Genomic DNA, 26,911 nt, shown 5'->3' on the forward strand with positions numbered 1-26,911 from the left:
AAAGTTCCCTCATTGTCATCAACCTCAATGTCAACTTCAATCCTTATCACACAAAGAAGCTATCTGACAAAGTTCCCTCACTGTCATCAACCTCAATGTCAACTTCAATCCTGATCACACAAAGAAGCTATCTGACAAAGTTCTGCCAATGTTATGACCACTGTTATGTTCAAGTTTCACCATGAACAGCTCCATTGCCACCTTCAAGCCTCACAATGCACAGTATCCATTTGACAAACTCCAACTGACTTCACTGAGTTTAGGCTTGGACCAAAGTAGGGATAATTACATTTATTTTGGTGCCAATTCACATCCGTTTATATATTACACAATAGATTTCTTAACACTATGAAGCATAATGTACAAATGAATTACACCATCTGGTTTCATGTTGAAAGTTTGTACTGTACACACAACACGGGTCATCTTTCTGCGCTTGAAAATCTGTTAGAATTCTAGGAAAATAAAAGAGAAAAGACTAGATCTGACACAAAGAACCAGTCGGTTTTATTCTTCTGTTATTAGAAGTTGGGCTTATGACAGAGTTAGCGCAGTTAAACACACCCATACTAGCATTTGGCAAATCAGTACGTAATGAGAAGTGTGTACAGGTACACTTCTGTTGTTCACATAGGTACAGTTCTGTTGTTCACAAAGGTACACTTCAGTTGTTCACAAAAGCAATCTATTAAACAAGCATTACTAAAGAAAAATCAAATAGTCTCAGGGATAACATTCTGTACAAAAAAATAGATGAGGTTTTTGAAGAAATTGTCTTTCTGCTAGATGAAAGCCTAAACAAATCCCCGTAGCCTCATTTGAGGTATAGAGTCATGTTTTCTAAAGTAAAGTTTACAAACAGTTGATGAGGCAATGTACACATAAACTATAACACATGATAACCATGTACACAAAAATATATCATTACCCAGCAGTGGGGGATATCAAATCAACACAACACATTCGGTCAGTGACAAAAACAACTCAACCAATAAAAATATGTTGATCAATATATTTACAAAGTAATAAAAACCAGTATTATGCCGATGACATCACATACAGTTTAACGCATTGACAAAAAGGTATCCTGTTCGATTTTATGGTTGCCGTCATTAGGTCTTCTATGTTTGAGAAATAAATATAATACTGAGGCATTCACATGTAAATAAAGTGATTTAGGATAAATGCTGGTGTAATATAGGTAGCAACAAATCTTGTAGTGTAAGAAAGGTAGCAACATACCATTAAGATAAATGCTGGTGTAATATAGGTAGGAACATATCTTGTACTATAAGAAGGGTAGCAACATACCATTAAGATAAATGCTGGTGTAATACACTTAGGAACAAATCTTGCAGTATAAAAAGGATACATGTAGCAACATATCATTAAGATTAATGCTGGTGTAATATAGGTAGCAACAAAGCTTATAGTGTAAGAAGGGTAGCAACGTACCATTCTGTCACACCTCTGACAATATACAAGCACACACAGTCTATGGGAGCACTGGTTTTGGTCAATTGATGCATGTAATATGAACACAGTCTTATACCAATACTGCTTCCCCTGACATGGAAAACCCTTCAGGTTTACATAATGTAAAAAGTGCTTTCCTAAACCAGGGCTATAACACATGTATAATAATCAACCTTAATACAAAGCCAGACCAATATGTTTGGCTCCTTTAACTTCAAAAAAACTAAAATGCTTAATGAAGTTAGTTACACCAATCACAAAATAAATTTAAATGATAAGAAACAATAAAATACTTAATAAAAGTTTGAAAACAAAATCTTGACAATGTTAATTCCACATTATTTACTTGGTCACCTAATAAAGATGTCAAACTACACACAAGTGTTTTTAAAAAAAACAGGGAAGCTTCTGTCTGTTAAACAAAAGCTTAAAATAATGAGTACTGAGTAATACTAAACAAGGTCTTGGTGTTACAGCAGACAAGTCATTAGGCAAAAAACAAAGGTAAGCAACAGGAATGAACAAAATGACAACTGCATTATCATACATCTACATGTAAAATAACACCAAAATGGAGAGCACAAAATCACATCCTCAACGGACAACAACTTTCAACCTCAAAATCATAGCCTGATACTCCAACAAAAACATAGACCGATACTCCAACAAAATCATAACCCGATACTCCAACAAAACCATAGCCTGATACTCCAACAAAAACATAGCCTGATACTCCAACAAAAACATAGCCTGATACTCCAACAAAAACATAGCCTGATACTCCAACAAAACCATAGCCTGATACTCCAACAAAAACATAACCCGATACTCCAACATCTCTGACTGACAAGTTCATGATACTTTTTATATCTCAAATAACAGCTTATGATACTCCATTACAAAAATGTGTAAATATTAATTGCTTCTAGAGATGCAAATAGCACCATGCACCAAATTCAAAGGCTTTAAAAATGACAAGACGAGTCCAATTAAAACTGAAAGCCACATGGTCTCATTCATAGGCAGTTTAGGGGCATATTTTTCTTTTATTAAAACGCACCAATACCAGTGGCAGTATATCAATATCATGAAATCTGTAAGACCTCAAAAAAATGTATAACTTCTTCCAAGAAGAATGAATTCAACATGTGTTTGTCCCCATAGAGACAAAATATGGTGAAGAAATATACATAATTGCTCAAAAACAGAAAAAGGGTAGACTTAAAGCTGTGTTTTTGCCAAATCTGTATTTATTTATGAGTTCAGTATTTTGCCTTAAACCACAGCTAGTTGTTAAATGCTGCTAAGGTAACATATATTCTACTCACACACATATTAAAGGTGTGTGAAGCTTAACATTATCCACCCTGGGGGGAGGGGGTATCCACCCTGGGCGGTTATCCAACCTGGGGTTAATATGGACAGGGTTTATCATGGTACATACACCCTTCCAACTCCTGAACACTTAAGGGTGTAAAATATCATTTAGGTAGACTTCAGAGCTTTATTCTCTCCACTCTGATAATACACATTTATTTAAATAATCAAATGATTAAGTTGCTTAAATTGCATTTAAAGGTTTTCTTAATTTATGAAAACACGAGACACCAAAACTAGAAAGTAACTGATCAAATTTCTTCATGATGGAAGCTTTTGCTGTGAGAGAACATTGTAGTCATTGAACACCAGTTTAAAATCTAAAATCTGGTCAGTCAATATGTTAAAATTTATTCACAAAAGCAACAAAACTTATTCTAAGGCCTCATGTACACACATTGTGAGCTCCTTGTGAAATATTATGAAAAAGCATATTTACCACAGCATGAAAAATCTTCATGAGCATTAGAAGGCAAACATTAGAGCCACCAAAACAAATGTGGTAAACTGCCAAGTACACAACTGCATTAACGCAACAATTTGTGATGAAAAATGGAAAAACTTCAACCAGTACCAATAACTATCTGGCAAGCCGTACTTATCAATGAAGTTTTCACTATTCTTAGAATAAAGCTAACCTATTGCCTCTCATTGGAATTCACTTTACCCTTGGCAACACCTATTGCTTCTCATTGGAATTGACTTTACCCTTGGCAGCAACATATTTGTGGAATTACTCATCTTTTGGAATCAACTCTACCTTTACTTGAATTAAAGCTTAAATTTCTGGTAATTAATTCCACTTATTATTTAATCAAATTTAAAAGTTAAACTGTAAATATTTAAAAACCTAACTTTCTTTGCAATTAAGCTGTCCACATTCTCTAATCTTTCAAAAATAATACCCCATTTTTTTTTGGAATAAACTCTGCTATTTCTAAAAATAAAGCCTTACTTTTTGTGGAATTTACTATTCTACTTCCAAAAATAAAGGATTACTTTTCTTGGAATTCTTACAATAAAGCCTAATGTCTCTTCTAGCAACATGTGTAACTCGTGCTCCAGTAGATTGCCGTGATTCAGAAGATTCCAGTGTTACACAACAAAAAATGACCATGTGGGATGAAGAACAGTTCATACAGGGATGGCTCACTATAGTTCCAGCTGACAAAGCTGGTGACAAAGTTGAATGTATGTACTGGCCTTCTGATAAAGCTGATGACAAAGCTGAATGTATATACTGGCCCACATGTTCTACATTCATTGCAGATTTCAGCAGATTGATTTGTTCATGAATGAAAAAAATATCTGATTATCAGAGTAATTACACAAATGCAGAAGCACCATCAAATACATGAGTCCTTTCTATTATTGTTCATAACAGCCAATAAAATTGAGAGGATATTTAAATGAAATTACTCTATTTACACATATACACATGTACATTTCAATACATATAAACAAGTACCATAAGCTGGTACAGTCTTAAAGCTGACACTCTTAAAGCTGAGACAGTCTTAAAGCTAAAACAATCAGTACTATGGAAGCATCACACTCAACAAACAAACAAAAAAACTAGTGACATTGTAAATAAAATGATGAGCAGTGCTTGTAAATGTATACACTGTTAAAACACTACTTCAAAATTTGCCTAGATTTTTCATTAAGCAAAGCAGAGGTCACCAATAGTAAGATTTTGGGCCGCTTAAGCTAGACAAAAATGACACGTTATAGTAAGGTTATGGGCAGTTTAAGCAAGACAAAACTGACACTTATACTAAGATTATGGGCAGCTGAAGCTAGTCAAAACTGACACTTATAGCAATATTACGGGCAGCTTAAGCAAGACAAAAATGACACTTATACTAAGATTATGGGCAGCTGAAGCTAGTCAAAACTGACACGTTATAGCAATATTACGGGCAGCTTAAGCAAGACAAAAATGACACTTATACTAAGATTATGGGCAGCTGAAGCTAGTCAAAACTGACACTTATAGCAAGATTAGGGGCAACTTAAGCGAGACAAAAGTGACACTTATACTAAGACTATGGGCAGCTGAAGCTAGTCAAAACTGACACTTATAGCAATATTAAGGGCAACTTAAGCGAGACAAAAATGACACTTATACTAAGACTATGGGCAGTTTAAGCTAGTGAAAACTGACACTTATAGCAAGATTACGGGCAACTTAAGCGAGACAAAAGTGACACTTATAGCAAGATTATGGGCAACTTAAGCTCCACAAAACAGTTCATCAGAAATACATGTATTAACATAACTGACTTTTACACGTACATGTAACTAACAATATTTTACATGTATCTACAAAAAGTGTCTCAATGAACAACAGCAGTTGCCAGGAAAGCTGGAGTCAAAAATGTAAACTTTCACCATAGTTACTATGGTGACCATATACACACCCGTGAGAGTAACGCCATACAGGCAGATGTTTTCCATACCCATATAGAGAATGGTAACTCCGTTATGGCTGACCAAAACAATATGAAGTCTTCATGACCAGTGTAAGAACTGAAATCCCACTCAGGAAAAAAAACCCAAACATTCCTGTCACCTAGATTTCAATTACAAACCTTGCAATTAATAGGTGAGAAACTGAATTTAAAATCAACTTTTCAAAAAATTTTAAATTAAAAGAATACAAGTGAAATGCCTTCATAAATACATGCAAATAACTTTCACATCAAAGTTTGACATAACATATCAAGTACTTTCCGACTAGTGCTATTTCCCACAAACATATAAAGCCACCATGTCTTGTCATAAACATATTAATTACACTCCAGATAGTGTGATTTCTTACAAACATACCAGTATAAAGTACACTCCAGATAGTGTGATTTCTTACAAACATACCAGTATAAAGTACACTCCAGATAGTGTGATTTCTTACCAACATACTAGTATAAAGTACACTCCAGATAGTGTGATTTCTTACAAACATACCAGTATAAAGTACACTCCAGACAGTGTGATTTCTTACCAACATACTAGTATAAAGTACACTCCAGATAATGTGATTTCTTACAAACATAACAATATAAAGTACACTCCAGATAGTGTGATTTCTTACAAACATACCAGTATAAAGTACACTCAAGTTATTGTGCCTTATCATCTACCAAGTCCACTTAAGTCATCAGCAGTTTTCCAGCAGAATTTATGGGTTTGCTGCATCAGGATTTATGATCAACTTGTTTTCAAACAGTTTTTCAGAGGACACAGATTTGCTTTGTTCTTTCTCAGAGAAGTTGTCTCTCTGACAACAATGAGAAGGTTTGGCACCTCATGTTGTTCTCAGTATTCTGAAGTTTTAACGATGTCTTCAGGAACTCATCTCACCAGAAGTTAACAACAGAGCATCAACCAAACTCTGTGATACGCGACTCACTTTATACCCTATCCCAGCATCATGTGACTTCAGGTCAGATCCCATCATGGCATCATGAGACCTCAGGTCAGATGTTATTATGAGACCACTTCATACCCTATCCCAGCATGATGAGACTTCAGGTCAGATCCCATCATGGCATCATGAGACCTCAGGTCAGACGTTATTATGAGACCACTTCATACCCTATCCCAGCATGATGAGACTTCAGGTCAGATCCCATCACGGCATCATGAGACCTCAGGTCAGACGTTATTATGAGACCCACTTCATACCCTATCCCAGCATGATGAGACTTCAGGTCAGATCCCATCACGGCATCATGAGACCTCAGGTCAGACGTTATTATGAGACCACTTCATACCCTATCCCAGCATGATGAGACTTCAGGTCAGATCCCATCACGGCATCATGAGACCTCAGGTCAGACGTTATTATGAGACCACTTCATACCCTATCCCAGCATGATGAGACTTCAGGTCAGATCCCATCACGGCATCATGAGACCTCAGGTCAGATGTTATTATGAGACCACTTCATACCCTATCCCAGCATGATGAGACTTCAGGTCAGATCCCATCACGGCATCATGAGACCTCAGGTCAGATGTTATTATGAGACCACTTCATACCCTATCCCAGCATGATGAGACTTCAGGTCAGATCCCATCACGGCATCATGAGACCTCAGGTCAGACGTTATTATGAGACCACTTCATACCCTATCCCAGCATGATGAGACTTCAGGTCAGATCCCATCACGGCATCATGAGACCTCAGGTCAGACGTTATTATGAGACCACTTCATACCCTATCCCAGCATGATGAGACTTCAGGTCAGATCCCATCACGGCATCATGAGACCTCAGGTCAGACGTTATTATGAGACCACTTCATACCCTATCCCAGCATGATGAGACTTCAGGTCAGATCCCATCACGGCATCATGAGACCTCAGGTCAGACGTTATTATGAGACCACTTCATACCCTATCCCAGCATGATGAGACTTCAGGTCATATGGCATCATGAAACTCAGTTTGTTGCTCCTGTATCAGTTTTTGTGACATCTTCGTGAATGGTGTCTCCATCCTAGAAAGAAAAACAGCAATGTTAGAGTAAAGTTATAATATTAAACTGTGTTCCGTTAATAATTAAACAGAGTTACAGTGTAAAGATGCAATATATATACACAGCTATATACAGTGCCCAAGCTTTCAACACTCACATGGCAGTCTTGAGTACATGTTCATCATGTCTTAATATTTCAGTTGTATAAACATACCACATTTCAAAATTAGACTTTAAAGAAAAACTGTCAATTTTTACCAAACCAATGTCAAATAGCAACACAAAATGATCCTGTCCAACATGATAATTATACAGAAACAGCAGCAGTAAACTATATCCAGTACTCAACAGCATGGCCTTCACCAGAACATCCACTAAAATAAACAACTACAAACTCAAATCTAACAAGGAGATATTTATTTATCTCTTTACTTGTTTGATTGGTGTTATAATGCATACTGTAAGAATATTTCACCAAGGTTATGGTCAAGTTTATGGACTGAGCAAACAGAAAACCTGGGCTGTGCAAAAATCTACCATGGTCATTTATTTAGTCTTTGGACTTCAATTGTTAGCGGGGCCTCCGTGGCTCAGTCGGTTAGCGCGCTAGCGCAGCGTAATGACCCAGGAGCCTCTCACCAATGCGATCGCTGTGAGTTCAAGTCCAGCTCATGCTGACTTCCTCTCCGGCCGTAAGTGGGAAGGTCTGTCAGCAACCTGCGGATGGTCATGGGTTTCCCCCGGGCTGTGCCCGGTTTCCACCCACCATAATGCTGGCCGCCGTCGTATAAGTGAAATATTCTTGAGTACGGCGTAAAACACCAATCAAAAAAAAAAAAAAAAAAAAAAAAAAAATCAATTGTTAGCCAAGTCAACTAGAGCCAAACTCAACCGGGTGAGTTAAGCCACTGATCAATGACCAGCCTACTCAAGCATGATTTTCTTTACAGCCTGATCAATCTGACTTTGATTGATTTAATGGTTGACTGATTACTTATTCACCATATTTTTAAGAACATACAGATATATACTTTTGCTGAAGTATGCATTTTCCATATGAAAGAACAGTTTTAACTTTCAGGTTTCTAATGTAAGGGTAGACAACTGTGGTCTAACAAAGGCAATCAGCAAATATTACGCTAAATGCAAGACTTACAAAGTGTCACAATTATTAAGGTATCAGGGTATGAAGTTGTTTCCCCTGTCCACTGCCCACAACATCCTCCTCTCCCTTCACCGACCACTTTCCACACGAGGACAGATCACTAAACCTATTTCTTCATCAGGTAAGTGCACATGCAACAGATAAGTGCACATGCAACAGACAAGTGCACATGCTACATTGACAGTCAGCTTTCTCAAACCCACTGCTGCAAATGCATTTATCAACCTTCCCTTATAGTAACCAATCCTTCCTGTCATTAGTACCACATATTTCAGATCCAAAATCTGAGGTTTAGAATACCCTACCACCCAGAATGCCAAAAACACATTCAAACCTTCGAAATTAATCGTGGAGCCGGTTGTCTGTCAGAGGTGGGTCATTTCCTAAAGCAAGGAAGTGATGGTTACAAAGCAAACAAAGGTCATAACAAGCAAACAGAACATAACAAACTACACATCAGAACTGAAAAGCTGTGGGCGCTTTTCTGTTGGGAAGAATCAGTGATGCAAGGAAGCAAACTGCATGGTGCCAGACTGAAAACATGCAAACACGTATACATGGTTTATAGCTTAACACTTGACAAACTGTTGAGAGCATCTGATCATCACAGAATACTATAGCATAAGTGATAAGTCTATTGCCTGTTTCGTGTTTGAATGAAAAGCGTAAATGAAGAAATAGATATAAAATATAGTTCTATAGGTTAAACAAGATCTTCAGCTGTGCTTCTATACCAAACAAATGCAAACAAATCATAAATACTCCATTACTGGCCAAGCTGATAGTTGTCATTTATTCATTTATTTGACTGATTTACAAATACAACAAGAATATATCACATGTGCAACGGCAGCCAGCATTATGGTGGGAAGTCACAGCGCAGAGGGATAAATCAACAGCCATCCACACACAGACTTGATGGAAGCAACTGTGGGACAATGATTATAATAGTGAAAACAAAATGGTGCATGTCTTAGAGACAACTTACAACTAAGCAATCAGTCAGGGACCCTGCCAGTAGTAAGGATATGGATTTACCTGTTTGTATCTCTGTATGACAATCCTGACCTCCCCTGGGGTCAGCGTTCTGAACAGCTGATAGGCATCCAGCAGAGACATGTCCTTCATCTCCCTCCCATTCACTTCTACTAACAGGTCCCCCTTCCTGGTGATGACAACACACACACAGGTTTACATCCAATACAAATTACTACAAAATACTAATGTAGGAAACTAAAGTAATAATTTCCTCTGTAGATCCATCCTGGCAGACTTAAGAATATTCCGCTTGTATTATTAGATTTGAGAAAAAAAAAATCCCAAAATATATGACCAAAATGTATGACCAAAATGTATGACCATTTTTGTCAATAACCAGGTTTTGCTTGGTGAGGTATAGCTCCCAGGTGATGAGAATCACACGGCCCAGACAACTATGTCTGGGCACCACAAATAACATTATATATTTATGCCATACATAGGCTGAAGCCTAACGGATTACCCTGCTCCATTCATAAAAAAACCGGCATGGTCTTGTCCACGTCAATAACATTTTGATACGGTCTGATCTGAAGTCCCACTTTCTGTCCAGTTCACAGTAACCCTGAATGAATGACATAAGCAATTCCTGGTCAGATATCTGACAGCAGCTTCACCTGGTGGCTGTGTAGCGAATTACCTGAGTTTTCCATCAGAATGTGCTGGAGAGCCTTTGTGGACATCCTGCACATACATATCACTGACGCCATTCTGAGTTTTACGCACAATTCCGATGCCTAGGCCCTGTCCCTCCTCTGTAACCACAATAACACATTCACATGATCTTCTGTCTCACATTCTCACTGTTACAATCAAATAACACATTCACATAGCATCATTCTGTCCCATTTTCTCACTGTAACAATCAAATAACACATTCACATAGCGTCATTCTGTCCCATTTTCTCACTGTAACAATCAAATAACACATTCACATAGCGTCATTCTGTCTCACATTCTCACTGTTACAATCAAATAACACATTCGCATGATCTTCTGTCTCACATTCTCACTGTTACAATCAAATAACACATTCACATGATCTTCTGTCTCACATTCTCACTGTTACAATCAAATAACACATTCACATGATCTTCTGTCTCACATTCTCACTGTTACAATCAAATAACACATTCACATGATCTTCTGTCTCACATTCTCACTGTTACAATCAAATAACACATTCGCATAGCGTCATTCTGTCCCATTTTCTCACTGTAACAATCAAATAACACATTCACATAGCATCATTCTGTAACATTTTCTCACTGTTACAATCAAATAACACATTCGCATAACATCATTCTGTCACATTTCCTTACAACCAAAATATTAAACACATTCATATATTAATGTCTTTCTGTCTTGTTTTCTTACTGCCACTATCCGTTGGAAACATCCTGAGTTTGTGAAGAGTTATATGCTTGGAAAGGTGCCCTTTGCATGTAAACCCAGTAGTTCTTATCTAACAGTATCTGCCCTCCACCTAAACAAGTCTTCCTTTAGGGTCTGATCAGTTTCCCACATCCTTAACCCCTAATCATTATTTCGTAAACATGATGATAAAACACCAACCAACCAAGGATAACCTACCAAGGGAGACAATCAGCTGTAAAAATTAAGCTCTACTGGTAAACAGCTACAAGTAACTGTACTTGGTGATCTCCCTTGCTACCCAACAGGTTATCGTATGATAACCCGTTTTAGGTGTGCATGAACATATACTACAAGATAGCAACAAGTATTTTAATGCTGATGGGAATATAGTTCTTTACAAACTCTACAGCTACATGTATGTATCATGGGTTCATGATCTATTCTGGGGCTGAATTAGGAATGATTTGGGTATAATGGCACAATGTCAGTTCTTCAAGCATGTTGTGGCATGCTTTGAATTTTCACAAGCATTTTACAATCGGAGCTCACTCAAATGCTACTCCATAACGTACCTACATTCATAAAGATGATATGGTTGCTGGATCTTACTTCTTATTTTCGTGTCATGTTAAATACAGGTGGATGATTTCTCATGACTAAGCTACAGATACAAGAACTATCACTTGCCTTTTACCAGAATCACCTCCATAAGACCAGGGTAAAAATGTCCGCATTGTTTTCCCACACCTTTGTGGTCAAGGTAAGTGGGTGAATCAGAGAGGCTGTTCTGACGATAGGGTTTTATGCCAGCTTGTGGAGAATGGGTGGAGCTATCCGAAAGAGTAGGCTTGTAGGCTGATCTGTGGTACTTTGGTTTTGTTTGTACAGGGGGTGGGGTCCTTGGGTTAGAGGTCTCGCTTAAGCTGCGACTGTGAGTCCTTGATGTCACATTCTGAGACTGGGGACTTCCTTTGGAGGTGTTGACCAGACTGTCACTATGCAAATTATCTTGACAGTTTCTCTGCTGACTATCACTGCAGTTACTATGCTTACTGTCATGTTCACTGGTATGAGGGCTGCCGCAACTGTTACCGTGGGGACTTTCATGGTGACTGCTTTGCGAACTCTCATGACTTGTGTTAAGTGAACTCTCATGACTGTTTCCAAAGGAACTGTCCTGATCAGTACTCATTGAACTATCATGCTGAATACTCTGTGAGTTCCCATAACGGTTGCCACCGGAGCTCTCATGACGGTTACTATAGGGATTCTCACGACGATTACCATATGGACTTTCATGACGGTTGCCATGGAGACTCTCATGAGGGTTGCCAAAGAGACTCTCATGATGACTGCTTGGAGGGCTATCCTGACTCATTGCCAATGGGTCCTCCTGTCTGTCATGATGAGAGGAGAGAGACACTGGGTGCCCTTTCTCCTGCTGCACACCCAATGGGGGGCTGTCGGGCATGTGCCTCAGTCTGCAGCGAGGGGAACTCTCAGGGGAGCTGGTTGGTGACCTCCTCGGACTTTAATCAAAGAAAGAACAGTATCAGTGCATATCCAAAATAATCACACAAAAGAACTGCGAAAGTTTGGTCATTCACTTCCTTAAACTATCATAAATTTATTTATTTTACATGATCTTTTTCACTTACATGAGCCAACTATCAAAATGACACAGATGAAAATGTGACTTCCCCCAAAATGCGGAACTGTCAGACACTGTGATGAGGCACTAACAGTTATACCAAGGCAACAAACATGATTTGTTGAGTGTCAGTTATGATGTGACCCACCTGCAGGCAGGACTCGGGAGGGGGCGCTTATAGGTCAGAGTGACGGGCCCTTTCCTCAGCTGTTTGAAGCGGATCGTGGCCTCCTGGTGAGTCAGTCCGTGTAGACTCTCGCCATTGACCTCCACAATCTCATCACCTGTGAACACAAGACAAGATCTGTCACAACCTCTAACACATTAGACAAAATACTCATTCACTGGATCATGGTCACATTAGGAGATGCATAGTGCCACATAATGAAGGCAATGCCATTTGCATCTTTTGACTAGGTTATCTCCTCTTGTTTGGCTGTGAAAACAAGGAGTTACCAGGCCGGTTACCAGTACACCTGCCTTCTGCGCTAATCTAATGGGTCTTCTGCATGATAACTTTGTTACACAGTGTTAGTAACCCTCATGTTGGTGGGGTGAGACTGTAATAAATAGTATAGAATACATGCACGCTAAGGAACGTTTACCACAGTCAAGGACAATTTGATCTCTGGTAAGTCTGCAAACACAACCATGACCCTGCAAATTTTCACAACATACAGACTACAAAAAATGCTATTCTCCTTGCTACCAGAATGACACTTACAGTAGTTTACAAGAGTGTACATATCTGGTGGGTGCATCTTGTAGCCACATTTAACCAGTGGTCACACAGTCTGCCTTCTACTCAGAACTACACTGAACTCTAACCCTTAGTCACCCGGTCAGTTTTACGATGCAGCCGCAATTTGCGCCTGGAGAATAAACCTCCATGACAACACCTACTGGGGAGATACATCAACATGGTAAATGTGCTTAACACAACCTTGGGACAACTTAGTAAAGCAGACTCTGTTGATGATAACACCATTCCCCTACCTTCTCTAATGCGTCCATCTTGTCTGATCAGCCCCTGTGGAAAGATCCTCTTGACGAAGATGCCCATGCTTCCGCGGAGCGAGTCCTGACCGCCAACTATGCTGAAGCCCAGGCCCTTTCCACCAGCACCTTTCAGAATCGTGATCGTCTGAGCGGGGCCGTTACACAGTGGTCTCCCCCTGCTCATGTAAGGACTCTCTGTTGTACTCATGCTGTCTGTGTCATCTTCTCGGAATTTCTGGAAAGGTAAACATTTTCAAATTTGTGATTAAGACTCACATTGCTTATTTTGCCAAAGTTTAGAACACCTGCACATCATGTTCCTCACTCATGTTCTGTGACATTTATTTGCCTCTAACAATGCACTTTTATGGGCGAAATTTAGGGCACTTCCTCAATTTGTTTTTTCATTTGTTTCACACAAAAAGCTGCATAAAATCAATTCTCTGTTACAACAATGATCAAGTTAGAGGAATATAGGTTATGTTCCTTCCTCTCCGCTGTGCTCCATATCAATGTTGCTCTGATCAATGATGCAAATGGGGTCAATTCAAAGCTGGTTCAAAGTGCCTGCCCACTTGACGATGCCAAAAATCATCTAGTGGTACTCATAAGATTCCATCAGAAGAATTTAGTCAATTGCAACAGTATAGTCTTTTTTAACTATGAATTAGGTGATCTGTAAAGTACAGAAATATTAACCTTACAATGCCCAAGAGACTCTGACTTAGCAACTTGGGTCACCTCTGACATCTACCCTAACTCCTTCCCCCAATCAACCTGTGCCCATCCTACCACCAATCCACCCATCAGTATTTCACCCTCACCTCCAGCAAATCCTCCAGCTTCATCACACTGCCTGAAGGGGTCTGGGCCATGACTTCAGGAACAGATGAGTTCCCCAGGCTGGGCGGAGTGCCCAGGGTGGGCCGCCTGCCCCCCAGGCTCTCTGTGTCTGACTGTGCCTCAGGGTAGCCCTGGGATTGATCACATGACTGGTCTAGTGTATCACAAACCTGATCCAACGAGGCAAAGGAGCTGGGCTTGCTGGGGAACAGGAAGGAAGATGTGGAGGCCACCGAGGCCGACTTGCGGAGCTGAAACATACACAATCAACATATAGAAATGGAAATCTGGCCTGCTCACTGGATAAATGTTTGAAAATGGCTATATAGCCTAGATGATTGACATGACAATCTTCTGGCCACCATGCAACACAGTGTCAGACGCCTCACGGCTATTCACAGGTTCGTGAGTTACTGTATACCAGTTACATGTGATATCAGTGTCAGATTGAAGTGTTAGTGTATACCAGTTACATGTGATACCAGATCAGACTGAAGTCTTACTGTATACCAGTTACAAGTGATATCAGTGTCAGACTGAAGTGTTAGTGTATACCAGTTACATGTGATACCAGGTCAGACTGAAGTGTTAGTGTATACCAGTTACATGTGATACCAGATCAGACTGAAGTGTTAGTGTATACCAGTTACAAGTGACAACAGTGTCATATTAAAGTGTTAGTGTATACCAGTTACATGTGATAGCAGATCAGACTGAAGTGTTACCGTATATCATTTACAAGAAATATCAGTGTCTGATTGAAGTGTTAGTGTATACCAGTTACGTGTGATACCAGATCAGACTGACGTCTTACTGTATACCAGTTACAAGTGATATCAGTGTCAGACTGAAGTGTTAGTGTATACCAGTTACATGTGATACCAGATCAGACTGAAGTCTTACTGTATACCATTTACAAGTGATATCAGTGTCATATTAAAGTGTTAGTATACCAGTTACATGTGATACCAGATCAGACTGAGGTGTTACCGTATATCATTTACAAGAAATATCAGTGTCTGATTGAAGTGTTAATGTATACCAGTTACATGTGATACCAGATCAGACTGAAGTCTTACTGTATACCAGTTACAAGTGATATCAGTGTCAGGCTGAAGTGTTAGTGTATACCAGTTACATGTGATACCAGATCAGACTGAAGTCTTACTGTATACCATTTACAAGTGATATCAGTTTCAGACTGAAGTGTTAGTGTATACCAGTTACATGTGATACCAGATCAGACTGAAGTCTTACTGTATACCAGTTACAAGTGACAACAGTGTCAGACTGAACTGTTCATGTATACCAGTTACATGTGATACCAGTGTTAGACTGAAGTGTTAGTGTATACCAGTTACATGTGATACCAGATCAGACTGAAGTGTTACTGTATACCAGTTACAAGTGATATCAGTGTCATATTAAAGTGTTACTGTATACCAGTTACATGTGATACCAGATCAGACTAAAGTGTTACCATATATCATTTACAAGAAATATTAGTGTCTGATTGAAGTGTTAGTGTATACCAGTTACGTGTGATACCAGATCAGACTGAAGTCTTACTGTATACCATTTACAAGTGATATCAGTTTCAGACTGAAGTGTTAGTGTATACCAGTTACATGTGATACCAGATCAGACTGAAGTGTTACTGTATACCAGTTACAAGTGACAACAGTGTCAGACTGAACTGTTCATGTATACCAGTTACATGTGATACCAGTGTCAGACTGAAGTGTTAGTGTATACCAGTTACATGTGATACCAGATCAGACTGAAGTGTTACTGTATACCAGTTACAAGTGATATCAGTGTCATATTAAAGTGTTAGTGTATACCAGTTACATGTGATACCAGATCAGACTGAAGTGTTACCGTATATCATTTACAAGAAATATTAGTGTCTGATCGAAGTGTTAGTGTATACCAGTTACATGTGATACCAGATCAGACTGAAGTCTTACTGTATACCATTTACAAGTGATATCAGTTTCAGACTGAAGTGTTAGTGTATACCAGTTACATGTGATACCAGATCAGACTGAAGTGTTACTGTATACCAGTTACAAGTGACAACAGTGTCAGACTGAACTGTTCATGTATACCAGTTACATGTGATACCAGTGTCAGACTGAAGTGTTAGTGTATACCAGTTACATGTGATACCAGATCAGACTGAAGTGTTAGTGTATACCAGTTACAAGTGATATCAGTGTCATATTAAAGTGTTAGTGTATACCAGTTACATGTGATACCAGATCAGACTGAAGTGTTACCGTATATCATTTACAAGAAATATTAGTGTCTGATCGAAGTGTTAGTGTATACCAGTTACATGTGATACCAGATCAGACTGAAGTCTTACTGTATACCAGTTACAAGTGATATCAGTGTCATATTAAAGTGTTAGTGTATACCAGTTACATGTGATACCAGATCAGACTGACGTCTTACTGTATACCAGTTACAAGTGATATCAGTGTCAGACTGAAGTGTTAGTGTATACCACTTACATGTGATACCAGATCAGACTGACGTCTTACCGTATACCAGTTACAAGTGATATCAGTGTCAGACTGAAGTGTTAGTGTATACCAGTTACATGTGATACCAGATCAGACTGAAGTCTTACTGTATTCCATTTGCAAGTGATATCAGTGTCAGGCTGAAGTGTTAGTGTATACCAGTTACATGTGATACCAGATCAGACTGACGTGTTACTGTATACCAGTTACAAGTGACAACAGTGTCAGACTGAACTGTTCATGTATACCAGTTACATGTGATAGCAGATCAGACTGAAGTGTTACTGTATACCAGTTACATGTCATATCAAGTCAGGTTGAAGTAGAACCATTTACCTTATATAAGCTAATTGTACTTGGTTTTTGATGTCTGACTAAATTCTCAAACCTGTGCATTGCTCTTATTTATTTTAAAGGTGTTTTTAGTATAGGACATAATCCAGAATAATTGCTATGGTTTTGTCTGTGATGAGGTAATAAGGCCAACCTCCAGGGAGAACCCATTAGACCACCTGGCCATTGTAACCCTAACCCACCATCCTGTGATGGCCAGTTATACTTTACCTTTGATGCCACAACAAGCTGCACTAAGCGCGGTGAAGTACGTAGCATCTCCACGGCCTCCATGTGAGTTAACCCGATTAGGCTACGCCCATTCAGCATCAACAACTCATCACCTCGCTTCAAACGTCCATCTCTAAAACGAATAAACAAACTCCAAATATCATCACCTCTTCTTTTTGAAATGAAACTATGAGTATCATCAGAAACACTAGAAACTAGTTCCAATTTCCAACTGATTTTTTCACATTTTTTTTAATATTACATTATTTGTAGACCTGTGTCAATATTAATTAATCCTTATATGAGTGAGTGAGTGCTTAGGGTTTACCGTCGTACTTAACAACTAAATAATCTTCACTTCTATTTGTGTAAAGTGCTGAAAATATAAACTCTGAAGATAAAGACCCTTTAACACCTCTCTTCGCCCATCCTCAACCATTTTTATTTGTAAAGCTTCCCTAATGAATGGAGGGGAAACCAGCTCTGATCAACTCCCCACTTAGATTACATACACAAGCATTCTTGGCATGCATTCATACATCTGGCTCCGTGCTAATGGACATGAGTTTACGCCAAACATATACATGCACTGGGCCACTTTTTTCCCTCTGGGCACAAAGATCTTTCTGTGCACATTTCACAAGGTGACCTGCTAAATATTAATGCCCATTATCTCTGACAGCAACAGTAACTCGGCAGTCAAACCCACACGGGCGAAACTTAAAGGCCTGTAAGCACAGCACATTTTTTTCTCACACAAGCCTGTGTAGTATGTGGGTATATTTAGAAGTTCTTACTTGTGTGCAGCTCCCCCTTCTGTGATTCCTGCCACAAAAATGCCTATATCACCCCTTCTAGAGCCTCGTCCTCCTGCAATATGGATACCTAAGCCCTTGTTATCTTTGAGGAGGTGCATCTTAATGATCTGACGTCTCTGTAAGAAAACAAAACAAAAAACAATGAGCATAACTTGTATGCTACAATGCATGTCATTATATCCTGCTATCATCACAAAAATAATATTTCCTCTTATCACATTTTAAAAGACTATTAATGATTTTCAGAGCACAAATGACCTCTATATTTTCCAGAAGATCCATGTTCCATTGCATTCTGATACACAAATGGTATGTCTATTCTCAGTATACACAGTATATATATATATATATATATATATATATATATATATATATATATATGTATGTATCTATGTGTTTGTGTGTGAAAATTACACATATCTGTAGTCAGTAGAAATGTAACAAATAACACAATAACATGCACAACTCCCATGTTGCTTCATACACCACATGCATCATTCAAAGTGTTTTTCAAGTTCACTATGTGGACTTTCAAGGACACCAGAAACCATATAAAGTCTACTGGATAGCCGCAAAGCTGAAAGCTACAAAGTATGCAGTTTAACCAATATAACCCCAGCCCACACAGGTGTAATTTCTTGATATTTAAAGTGAAAAAATATGTGCAACAACAGATCACATACAAATATCACTAGCACATAAAGTCACTTTTGTACCAGAATTTGCAAGGAAAACTCCTTTTCTCAGGATAATCTTCATTAAAAATCTTCGTTAAGTTTTCTTTCAGGATATATTATGATTAAATTACGCAAAACTGGCTATGTTTATTTGGTTAATCGGCTAATGTAATCCATATACACCCCACTGTCAACATGTTAAATGTTTCGGGAGCTTTTCCCACACAACTGCAAACCAATCAGTGACAGGGCTCACTTTTACAAACATGTCATACATGTACCATAATCGCACATATAGGAAAATGGTTCAGTAACAGTGACATACCAAATATTGTATGACAAATGTACCATAAAAAAATGTCATACGCCGCTTGGTCAAACTAGGCCAAGAGCTGTGGATGACACTGTACTCCACATTAGGTCATAAGAGAGGATATCCTGGACAATTAATGGCTAACAATTTCCCCATCCTGCGTAACTGTCAGTATGTGACTGATACAGCAGCTTCTTGCTCAGCCGTTTCTACAGCCTCTAGTACATTTTCATACCAAATGAAAACAGAATTATACTTTTGCAGATCTGTAACTTGGTATCTTAATACTAACGTATCTGTGGATAATTGTGGGTTTCCCTGGGCTGGCCCGTCGTATAGGTGAAATATTCTTGATTACGGCGTAAAATACCTATCAAATAAACAGATAAATAATACTTAAAATAGTTTTAAATTAAAGCTGTTACATTCCTTACAGCTACACCGGTGGCCAAACATCAAGGCCCAATTGAATGTCAAATAAGAAATCACTGTGAAAGTAATGCACTAAGCTAATGTGTTACGATAGGAAAAATTAAGCTTTGGCAAACATCTGTTTAGGAACAGATGCTAACACAAAGTAATGCACTGAACTAATCTGACATGATCAGAAAATTAAGCTTTGGAAAACATTTGTTTACCAGCTAATGCTAACACACATAATTACCAATAGCTTTATTCAACTGTCGAAGTACTTAGACAGTGGACAATTCAACACATTCAACCTGCATCTAAAAATTGTAACAGTACTTACAAAAACTGGCAGCATTAGGAAAAAGCATGACACATAGGAAAAATAATCAAATGAGTTTGAACCCCACACTATCAGATATCATAGGCCTTGACAATCACCACACCTGGTTAAGTACGTACATTTCACATTGCTGGAAACATGGTGTGCAATCACCCCACTCTAGTGTCCCATCTGGCTTGCCTGGGCTCAGTTCAATTTGGAGAGCGAGGACAGAGAGCATGTAGGTGACAGGAAATGTCAGGACACAATGAAGATATGAAATTTTGGTTTAAATAGTTAAGGTGAATAAGCTGTTGTCAGTCCAAAGCCATGGTGTACGGTTTCATAGCTACTTTTCTGTGCAGCATCCTAAAGCCTGTCTCTTCCTCATGGGCATGTAAGGTCCTGAATTGAAATTGGAAACTAAGATATTTCTTTAATGGTTAAATTTGGTCTAGTAAGAGTAACGTGTTTTGGGCTCGTCACGACTCAAAGTACGTGTGTGGACAGACATTTTTTGTATATTGCATCATGGCTTTGGACTTATGTTCCTGATAGGGTGGTGGTATGGGGGAATGCCGTCCGGATTGTTGAGAATTACCCATGAAAATTGTCTGTTGATAAATGTGGAGAGGAGAGAGAGTTGTTCATTTCATGGTTTGAGTGACAGGAGGCCGATCTATGGGGTAGGTTCCCTGCAGCACAAGTATAGTAATGCACAGTTACCTCCAAAGTCTATGTTAAATGCACCGGCTTACACATTTCTATTTCTGAAGTAGGGCGGCATCATTTAAATATTTCTAGCGATAAATCGCAGCTCAAATCTGTTGGGCAGCACAAACTACATGTTTTGGGCTACAATTTGGTGTATGTCTCAGACTTGTATTTTTCGTAGTTCTCGAGTTACAGGCCATTGAAATTACATGACTGAAAAAAGTTTTTGACCATATCTCAAAAAGTTATATAGATAGACATAATCCAAAAGTAGATTCCGAATCAACAAAAATGATAAGATTTTGCTCAAACTTGTTCTAACTGGAATCACTCTACAAGTATATCAACTTTCAAAAGAATGTGTCTGTTAGTTCTTGGGAAGAAGATTTTTAAAGGTTTTGATCAAAATCCAAGATGGCCGTCATGTCACCTGACCAAAGATAGCCAAAAATGGCCAAAATTTGCCTCGTAACCTTGCTCCTAAAATCACAAAATTTCAACAACATCCAATGAAAACTTTTCTTTTTACAACTGTTAACGCTTTCAAAAACACAGAAAAAAAATAATAAAAATCCGAATAATTTCAATAGGACAGCGGAAAGAGTGTTGTTGCACCTAAATATTGGACCATATTTACATAATACATGTAATTTATATACACAAGTGAATACCACCAACTGTTAAACAAACAGATTTAATTAGGATTTTATCGCTTTGATTTGTATGTAACTGTAACAAATGCTAAGAAAAAACATTTGGTAGAACCATTTTACGTAGGTTCATTGCGGGTGGGTCCCGCAATTGACTTCATGGTGGGTCCACCGACATCTGCACATGCAGTGTTGCTGACTAGCACCTCTGTTTGGGTGGTCGTGTTATTCTCCGAGGTCTTTTGAAGTCGCTAACTCTAACAGAGGCTTACAATTATGATACATCTGCCATGGCTTCTGGATGCATGCATGCATTACTGATAGATGCATATTCTATGAACAGAAAAAAATGGGTCAAAGCAGCAAAAAATGCTTGTAAAATAACATGAATTTTTAGTGTTACCAACATAAAGCCTAGCATTTTAATGATTCTATGACTTGGAGACGAAGGTTAGGGACATTACATATATGTATATAAAAAACATATATGTTTCCTTTTATGCTCATTCTGATATAAGTACCCTAATACACTGATATTTTCACATTAATAAACATAGCTTGCTGTGCAAGGAACTGATTGCAGGAAATCAGAAGTCATCCATGCTCACAAACGCTGGTTCAAGTTCTTCTCCTATTGTAGCAAACCAAACATTACCCTTCCCCCAGGCACTGCTTCCCTGTTGGATTCCTGAGGCACAGGAGAATTTACCACTATATGTGCCCAAAACGCCATGAACAATTTAAGTGCCATTTGCCACATGACATACTTTTCCCATCAGAGCCAAAGCCCAAGGGCTTAAGCACTACTCCTGGTTCATGCAGAACTAAAGCTCTGTTTTCAAGAACACATAAGCCCGGCCCCCAACATCAAACAACATGGCTGTTGTTCATTCACATGGGTTCTTACCCATGAAATAAGCTTTGCTATAGGTGCACTACTTTCACAACTGAACACAACATCTCTACACTCTTTCTACACCCCCACGCCTCATCTCCAAAAATTACAGCACAGCCTAAATACCATCATCATAATCTGATACAAAGTTATAAATTATCTGAGTTATAAATTCAGATCCAAATGCCGATTGTTTCATGGGTATCCAAGATAAATGTTTTCAGAAAAAATAAATGAATATGATGTTCATTTGACTGGACAAGTCTGATGTATACATGTAATATACATGAAGTCTGATGCATACTTATAACGTACATGAAGTCTGATGTATACAGGTAACGTACACGAAGTCTGATGTTTACATGTAATATACAGGAAGTCTGATGTGTACATGTAACATACATGAAGTCTGATGTATACATGTAATATTCATGAAGTCTGATGTACATATGTACTGTACATGAAGTTTGATGTACACATTTAATATACATGAAGTCTGATGTGTACATATAATACACATGAAATCTGATATTTACATTTAATATACATGAAGTCCGATGTACACATGTAATACACATGAAGACTGATGTATACATATAATAAACATGAAGCATGAAGTAAACAATACTTACAGCAGTCATATCAGCAATAATTTATAATTATTGTAGTGAGACCATGTTAATATCAGCCTGTACAACATATACGTAATGCCCTCTCTCTTCCCTCCCTTACCCCATCCCAACACCCCCATTCCTGGCAGCCAGCTTCTTGCTATGTTGATTGACCCAATAAATGGCTGGTTAAAATTATTTGCAGGGTAAACTTTAATAAGCCTCTAAATATCAACAGGCAATGTAGAAATTTCCTAATTCAATATCATTTTTGTCTGAATTTTCAAAACTTTGGTGTCAGCTGCCTTAACCGAGGACAATGCTATTTTCCAAGATATAATCATCTTCACATACATCCATTCAGGAATGGCCTATGTGTAGCCACACTTCCTCTTTGTTAAGTGGCTATATCGTTTTACCACCACTTCTCTGAGTAACAACTACATCTAAAATCATAGCCTAATGTAGTCATTGATGACTTTAATCCCAGACATCTTCATCCATGGTAATTAGTTTAAGACCAGTTTAAATCCACGAGAGCTCCCACACCTTCCAGCTGAGAGTTCCCACACCTTCCAGCTGACAGCTCCCACACCTTCCAGCTGAGAGTTCCTATCTTCCAGCTGAGAGCTCCCACACCCTCCGGCTGAGCTCCCACACCTTCCAGCTGAGAGTTCCTATCTTCCACCTGAGAGCTCCTACACCTTCCAGCTGACAGCTCCCACACCTTCCAGCTGAGAGCTCCCACACCTTCCAGCTGAGAGCTCCCACACCTTCCAGCTGAGAGCTCCCACACCTTCCAGCTGACAGCTCCCACACCTTCCAGCTGACAGCTCCCACACCTTCCAGCTGAGAGCTCCCACACCTTCCAGCTGAGAGCTCCCACACCTTCCAGCTGAGAGCTCCCACACCTTCCAGCTGACAGCTCCCACACCTTCCAGCTGAGAGTTCCCACATCTTCCAGCTGAGAGCTCCCACACCTTCCAGCTGAGAGCTCCCACACCTTCCAGCTGACAGCTCCCACACCTTCCAGCTGAGAGTTCCCACACCTTCCAGCTGAGAGCTCCCACACCTTCCAGCTGAGAGCTCCCACACCTTCCAGCTGACAGCTCCCACACCTTCCAGCTGAGAGTTCCCACATCTTCCAGCTGAGAGCTCCCACACCTTCCAGCTGAGAGCTCCCACACCTTCCAGCTGAGAGCTCCCACACCTTCCAGCTGAGAGCTCCCACACCTTCCAGCTGAGAGTTCCCACATCTTCCAGCTGAGAGCTCCCACACCTTCCAGCTGAGAGCTCCCACACCTTCCAGCTGACAGCTCCCACACCTTCCAGCTGAGAGTTCCCACACCTTCCAGCTGAGAGCTCCCACACCTTCCAGCTGAGAGCTCCCACACCTTCCAGCTGAGAGCTCCCACACCTTCCAGCTGACAGCTCCCACACCTTCCAGCTGAGAGTTCCCACATCTTCCAGCTGAGAGCTCCCACACCTTCCAGCTGAGAGCTCCCACACCTTCCAGCTGACAGCTCCCACACCTTCCAGCTGACAGCTCCCACACCTTCCAGCTGACAGCTCCCACACCTTCCAGCTGAGAGTTCCCATACAGATGACTTAAGGGCTAATTTTTCAAAGTACATTCTTCCCTCAAAAATTATTTCATCAAACATTAATCATCATCCAAAGAAAGAATACCATAATTTCCTATCTGAAGGTCAATATCATTACAGAAATCTGTTTGAAACATATATGTAAGTGCTAATGGCAGCTGACATCTGCTGACACCGGGCCAGGTATCTAGGCTAATTAACACCCTGTACGGAACTAGGTCTCCCTATCACAGAATCTGTCGTCACTTGGGTTATTTTTCTCAGGGGTGAGTTGATGATTTTTGCAACACACTTGGCCACTGATCAACAGGGGAGAGGCCTACAAGTACTTTAAACCTAATCATCTATTGCACACTTTAGTCCTCCAGTTTGTGAATGACAAACCTCTTTTATTCCTCAGTAAAGAGTTTTACTGCACAAGGGATTGGTTGCTTCTTATATATTAATATACTTCTTGACAGGCCAGGTCTCCTGATGCCTGATTCATTGTGTTTTGAAATAATGACTTCATAAAGGACATGCATGCATATACAAAAACCATCATTTCTCAATGACAGCCAAAACTGAAAATAGGCTTTGTAATTTATCCACAAAAATTTATTTCTGATTGTGAACATTTTCTCTAAACAGACCCCTGACTTCCGTAATCAATTAATCAAGTTTTATATGTCATGTAACAATATCCAATGTTTCATACTGACCTTGTTAATTACAGTTCCCTTCCATGGAACAATCTCATGGGTTAATGAACATGTGTACTTAGAGTCAGACATTGTCGACTGGTTAGATACAACGTCTGACATGCCACAGGCTACAGATTACATGTACTCTCCTTTGTAACATCCTCTGTGAAGTCTGTAAAGATGCGAGTACTTCACCGTTCCACAATCATAGTCACCCATGGACAAAACTTAGCCAACCAAATGTAAAACACAACTGTAAATCATTAGCCCTGGCAAAGTGTAACCAATCAGTGCTCAGGAGACTACTATGTCCCTGACAGCCATGTGACATCAGTGTCTATCATTTATGACCAGTGTGGCATGGAAGAATAGAATCATTTTTGGACATTCAGTTGTCTAGTTTTGCTATCATAGATCATTTTTAGTATCGTTGACTACAAGTAAAGTATTGCAGTGGCTTACCTTTCCCACGAATGTTGGCGAGGACACCAGCCCCCTCAATGTGCTGAACTCTGTGGGCGTGTTACAGCCACTTCCTGTCCCCTCAGTACGGTAATACCCATCGTTGACAGACCGGTTCAAAACATCCTCCCCAATCTGAGTATTAATACGCAACGCCAATGGCTTCTTCTTCACAAACTTTGGCATGTCATTGTATGAATTTCTGCTGTATGTCAATTCACTAGCACTATGGTAGCCATTAGAGACATTTGCATAATCATTGTAGTCACTGGTGTATTCAGGCGATCGGGGTGAGCAGTTCGACATGGGTAATACAGTTCTGTCCATCTGGTCAGGATCTGATGGCCGCCTGTGCGGTCTGGGTTTAGTTAATGGAAGATCACCCTTGCAGAGGTTTTGTTCAGGACTGTTCGTCATATGTGGACTCTGCCTCTCGTGATTGGTCAGGACGGACTGGTAGTCAGAGTTTGTGCGATGAGTGGCAGGAGAGCTGTATGGACTGGAGCTATTCTGTACATTCATAGAGCACATATTCTGGTAGTTTTGTGAGTAAGTCTCTCTGGAGGCCATCATGTGATGGTCCAGACTATGCTGTCTGTAAGGAGATTTGGGGTAGCCATGTTCACTTTGTACGTAGCTGAAACTGTTTTGCGGCGAATCTGTAGAGTCATTTTGATCCTGGAGATTCGTGAAGTCTGTAAGCGGATTACTTTGTGACCTATTCACACACACCTGTGACTCCTGGTCCTGGAATGATGACTGCCTGACAGGTGGTGGAGGGGGCGGGGCTTGTCGTTTCCGTCTTCTCCGTAATGTCATCACTAGATTTCCTGACTTCAAAGCTGTAGATAGCATCATCCTGCAGACAACAAACAGGCACAGTTACAGAATAGATCAGCTCCCCAAAATATATCACAATTAACAGTAGCACAAAATAAAGTACGTCTTCATATCCATGCTTCTGGTAGTATAATTAGTATAGTATGATTCTCATACGTAAGTAAAAATATGATCATACTTGGTTTGTCAAATAGTTATGAGTTCTCAAACCGACATAACTCAAAAAGCTACAAAACTAATCTTTACAGCTTCATATGAAGTGTGTAGATTCACCACTCTACCAAATGAGCTGTCAGACCAAAACAGCTACAATGTACATGTACAGCAGATTCACCACTCTACCAAATGAGCTGTCAGACCAAAACAGCTACAATGTACATGTACAGTAGATTCACCACTCTACCAAATGAGC

General features: G+C 39.5%; 1 protein-coding gene across 1 annotated transcript in view; it reads right to left on the reverse strand.

Moving 5' to 3' along the window:
- Positions 1 to 504: 504 nt before the first annotated feature.
- Positions 505 to 26,911, reverse strand: part of LOC135473688 (uncharacterized) — a 56,719-nt gene continuing 30,312 nt past the window's right edge. Inside the window, exons 2-11 of the mRNA XM_064753554.1 lie at positions 25,660 to 26,518; positions 18,300 to 18,436; positions 17,503 to 17,635; positions 14,389 to 14,658; positions 13,562 to 13,799; positions 12,714 to 12,849; positions 11,602 to 12,443; positions 10,178 to 10,292; positions 9,538 to 9,664; positions 505 to 7,355 (exon numbers count right to left, since the gene is read on the reverse strand). Of these exons, the coding sequence (XP_064609624.1) occupies positions 7,299 to 7,355; positions 9,538 to 9,664; positions 10,178 to 10,292; positions 11,602 to 12,443; positions 12,714 to 12,849; positions 13,562 to 13,799; positions 14,389 to 14,658; positions 17,503 to 17,635; positions 18,300 to 18,436; positions 25,660 to 26,518 (2,914 nt within the window). The 3' untranslated portion in view covers positions 505 to 7,298. The remainder of the gene's footprint in view (positions 7,356 to 9,537; positions 9,665 to 10,177; positions 10,293 to 11,601; positions 12,444 to 12,713; positions 12,850 to 13,561; positions 13,800 to 14,388; positions 14,659 to 17,502; positions 17,636 to 18,299; positions 18,437 to 25,659; positions 26,519 to 26,911) is intronic.

The sequence above is a fragment of the Liolophura sinensis genome, chromosome 8 (genome assembly GCF_032854445.1).
Source record: "Liolophura sinensis isolate JHLJ2023 chromosome 8, CUHK_Ljap_v2, whole genome shotgun sequence".
NCBI lineage: Eukaryota > Metazoa > Mollusca > Polyplacophora > Chitonida > Chitonidae > Liolophura > Liolophura sinensis.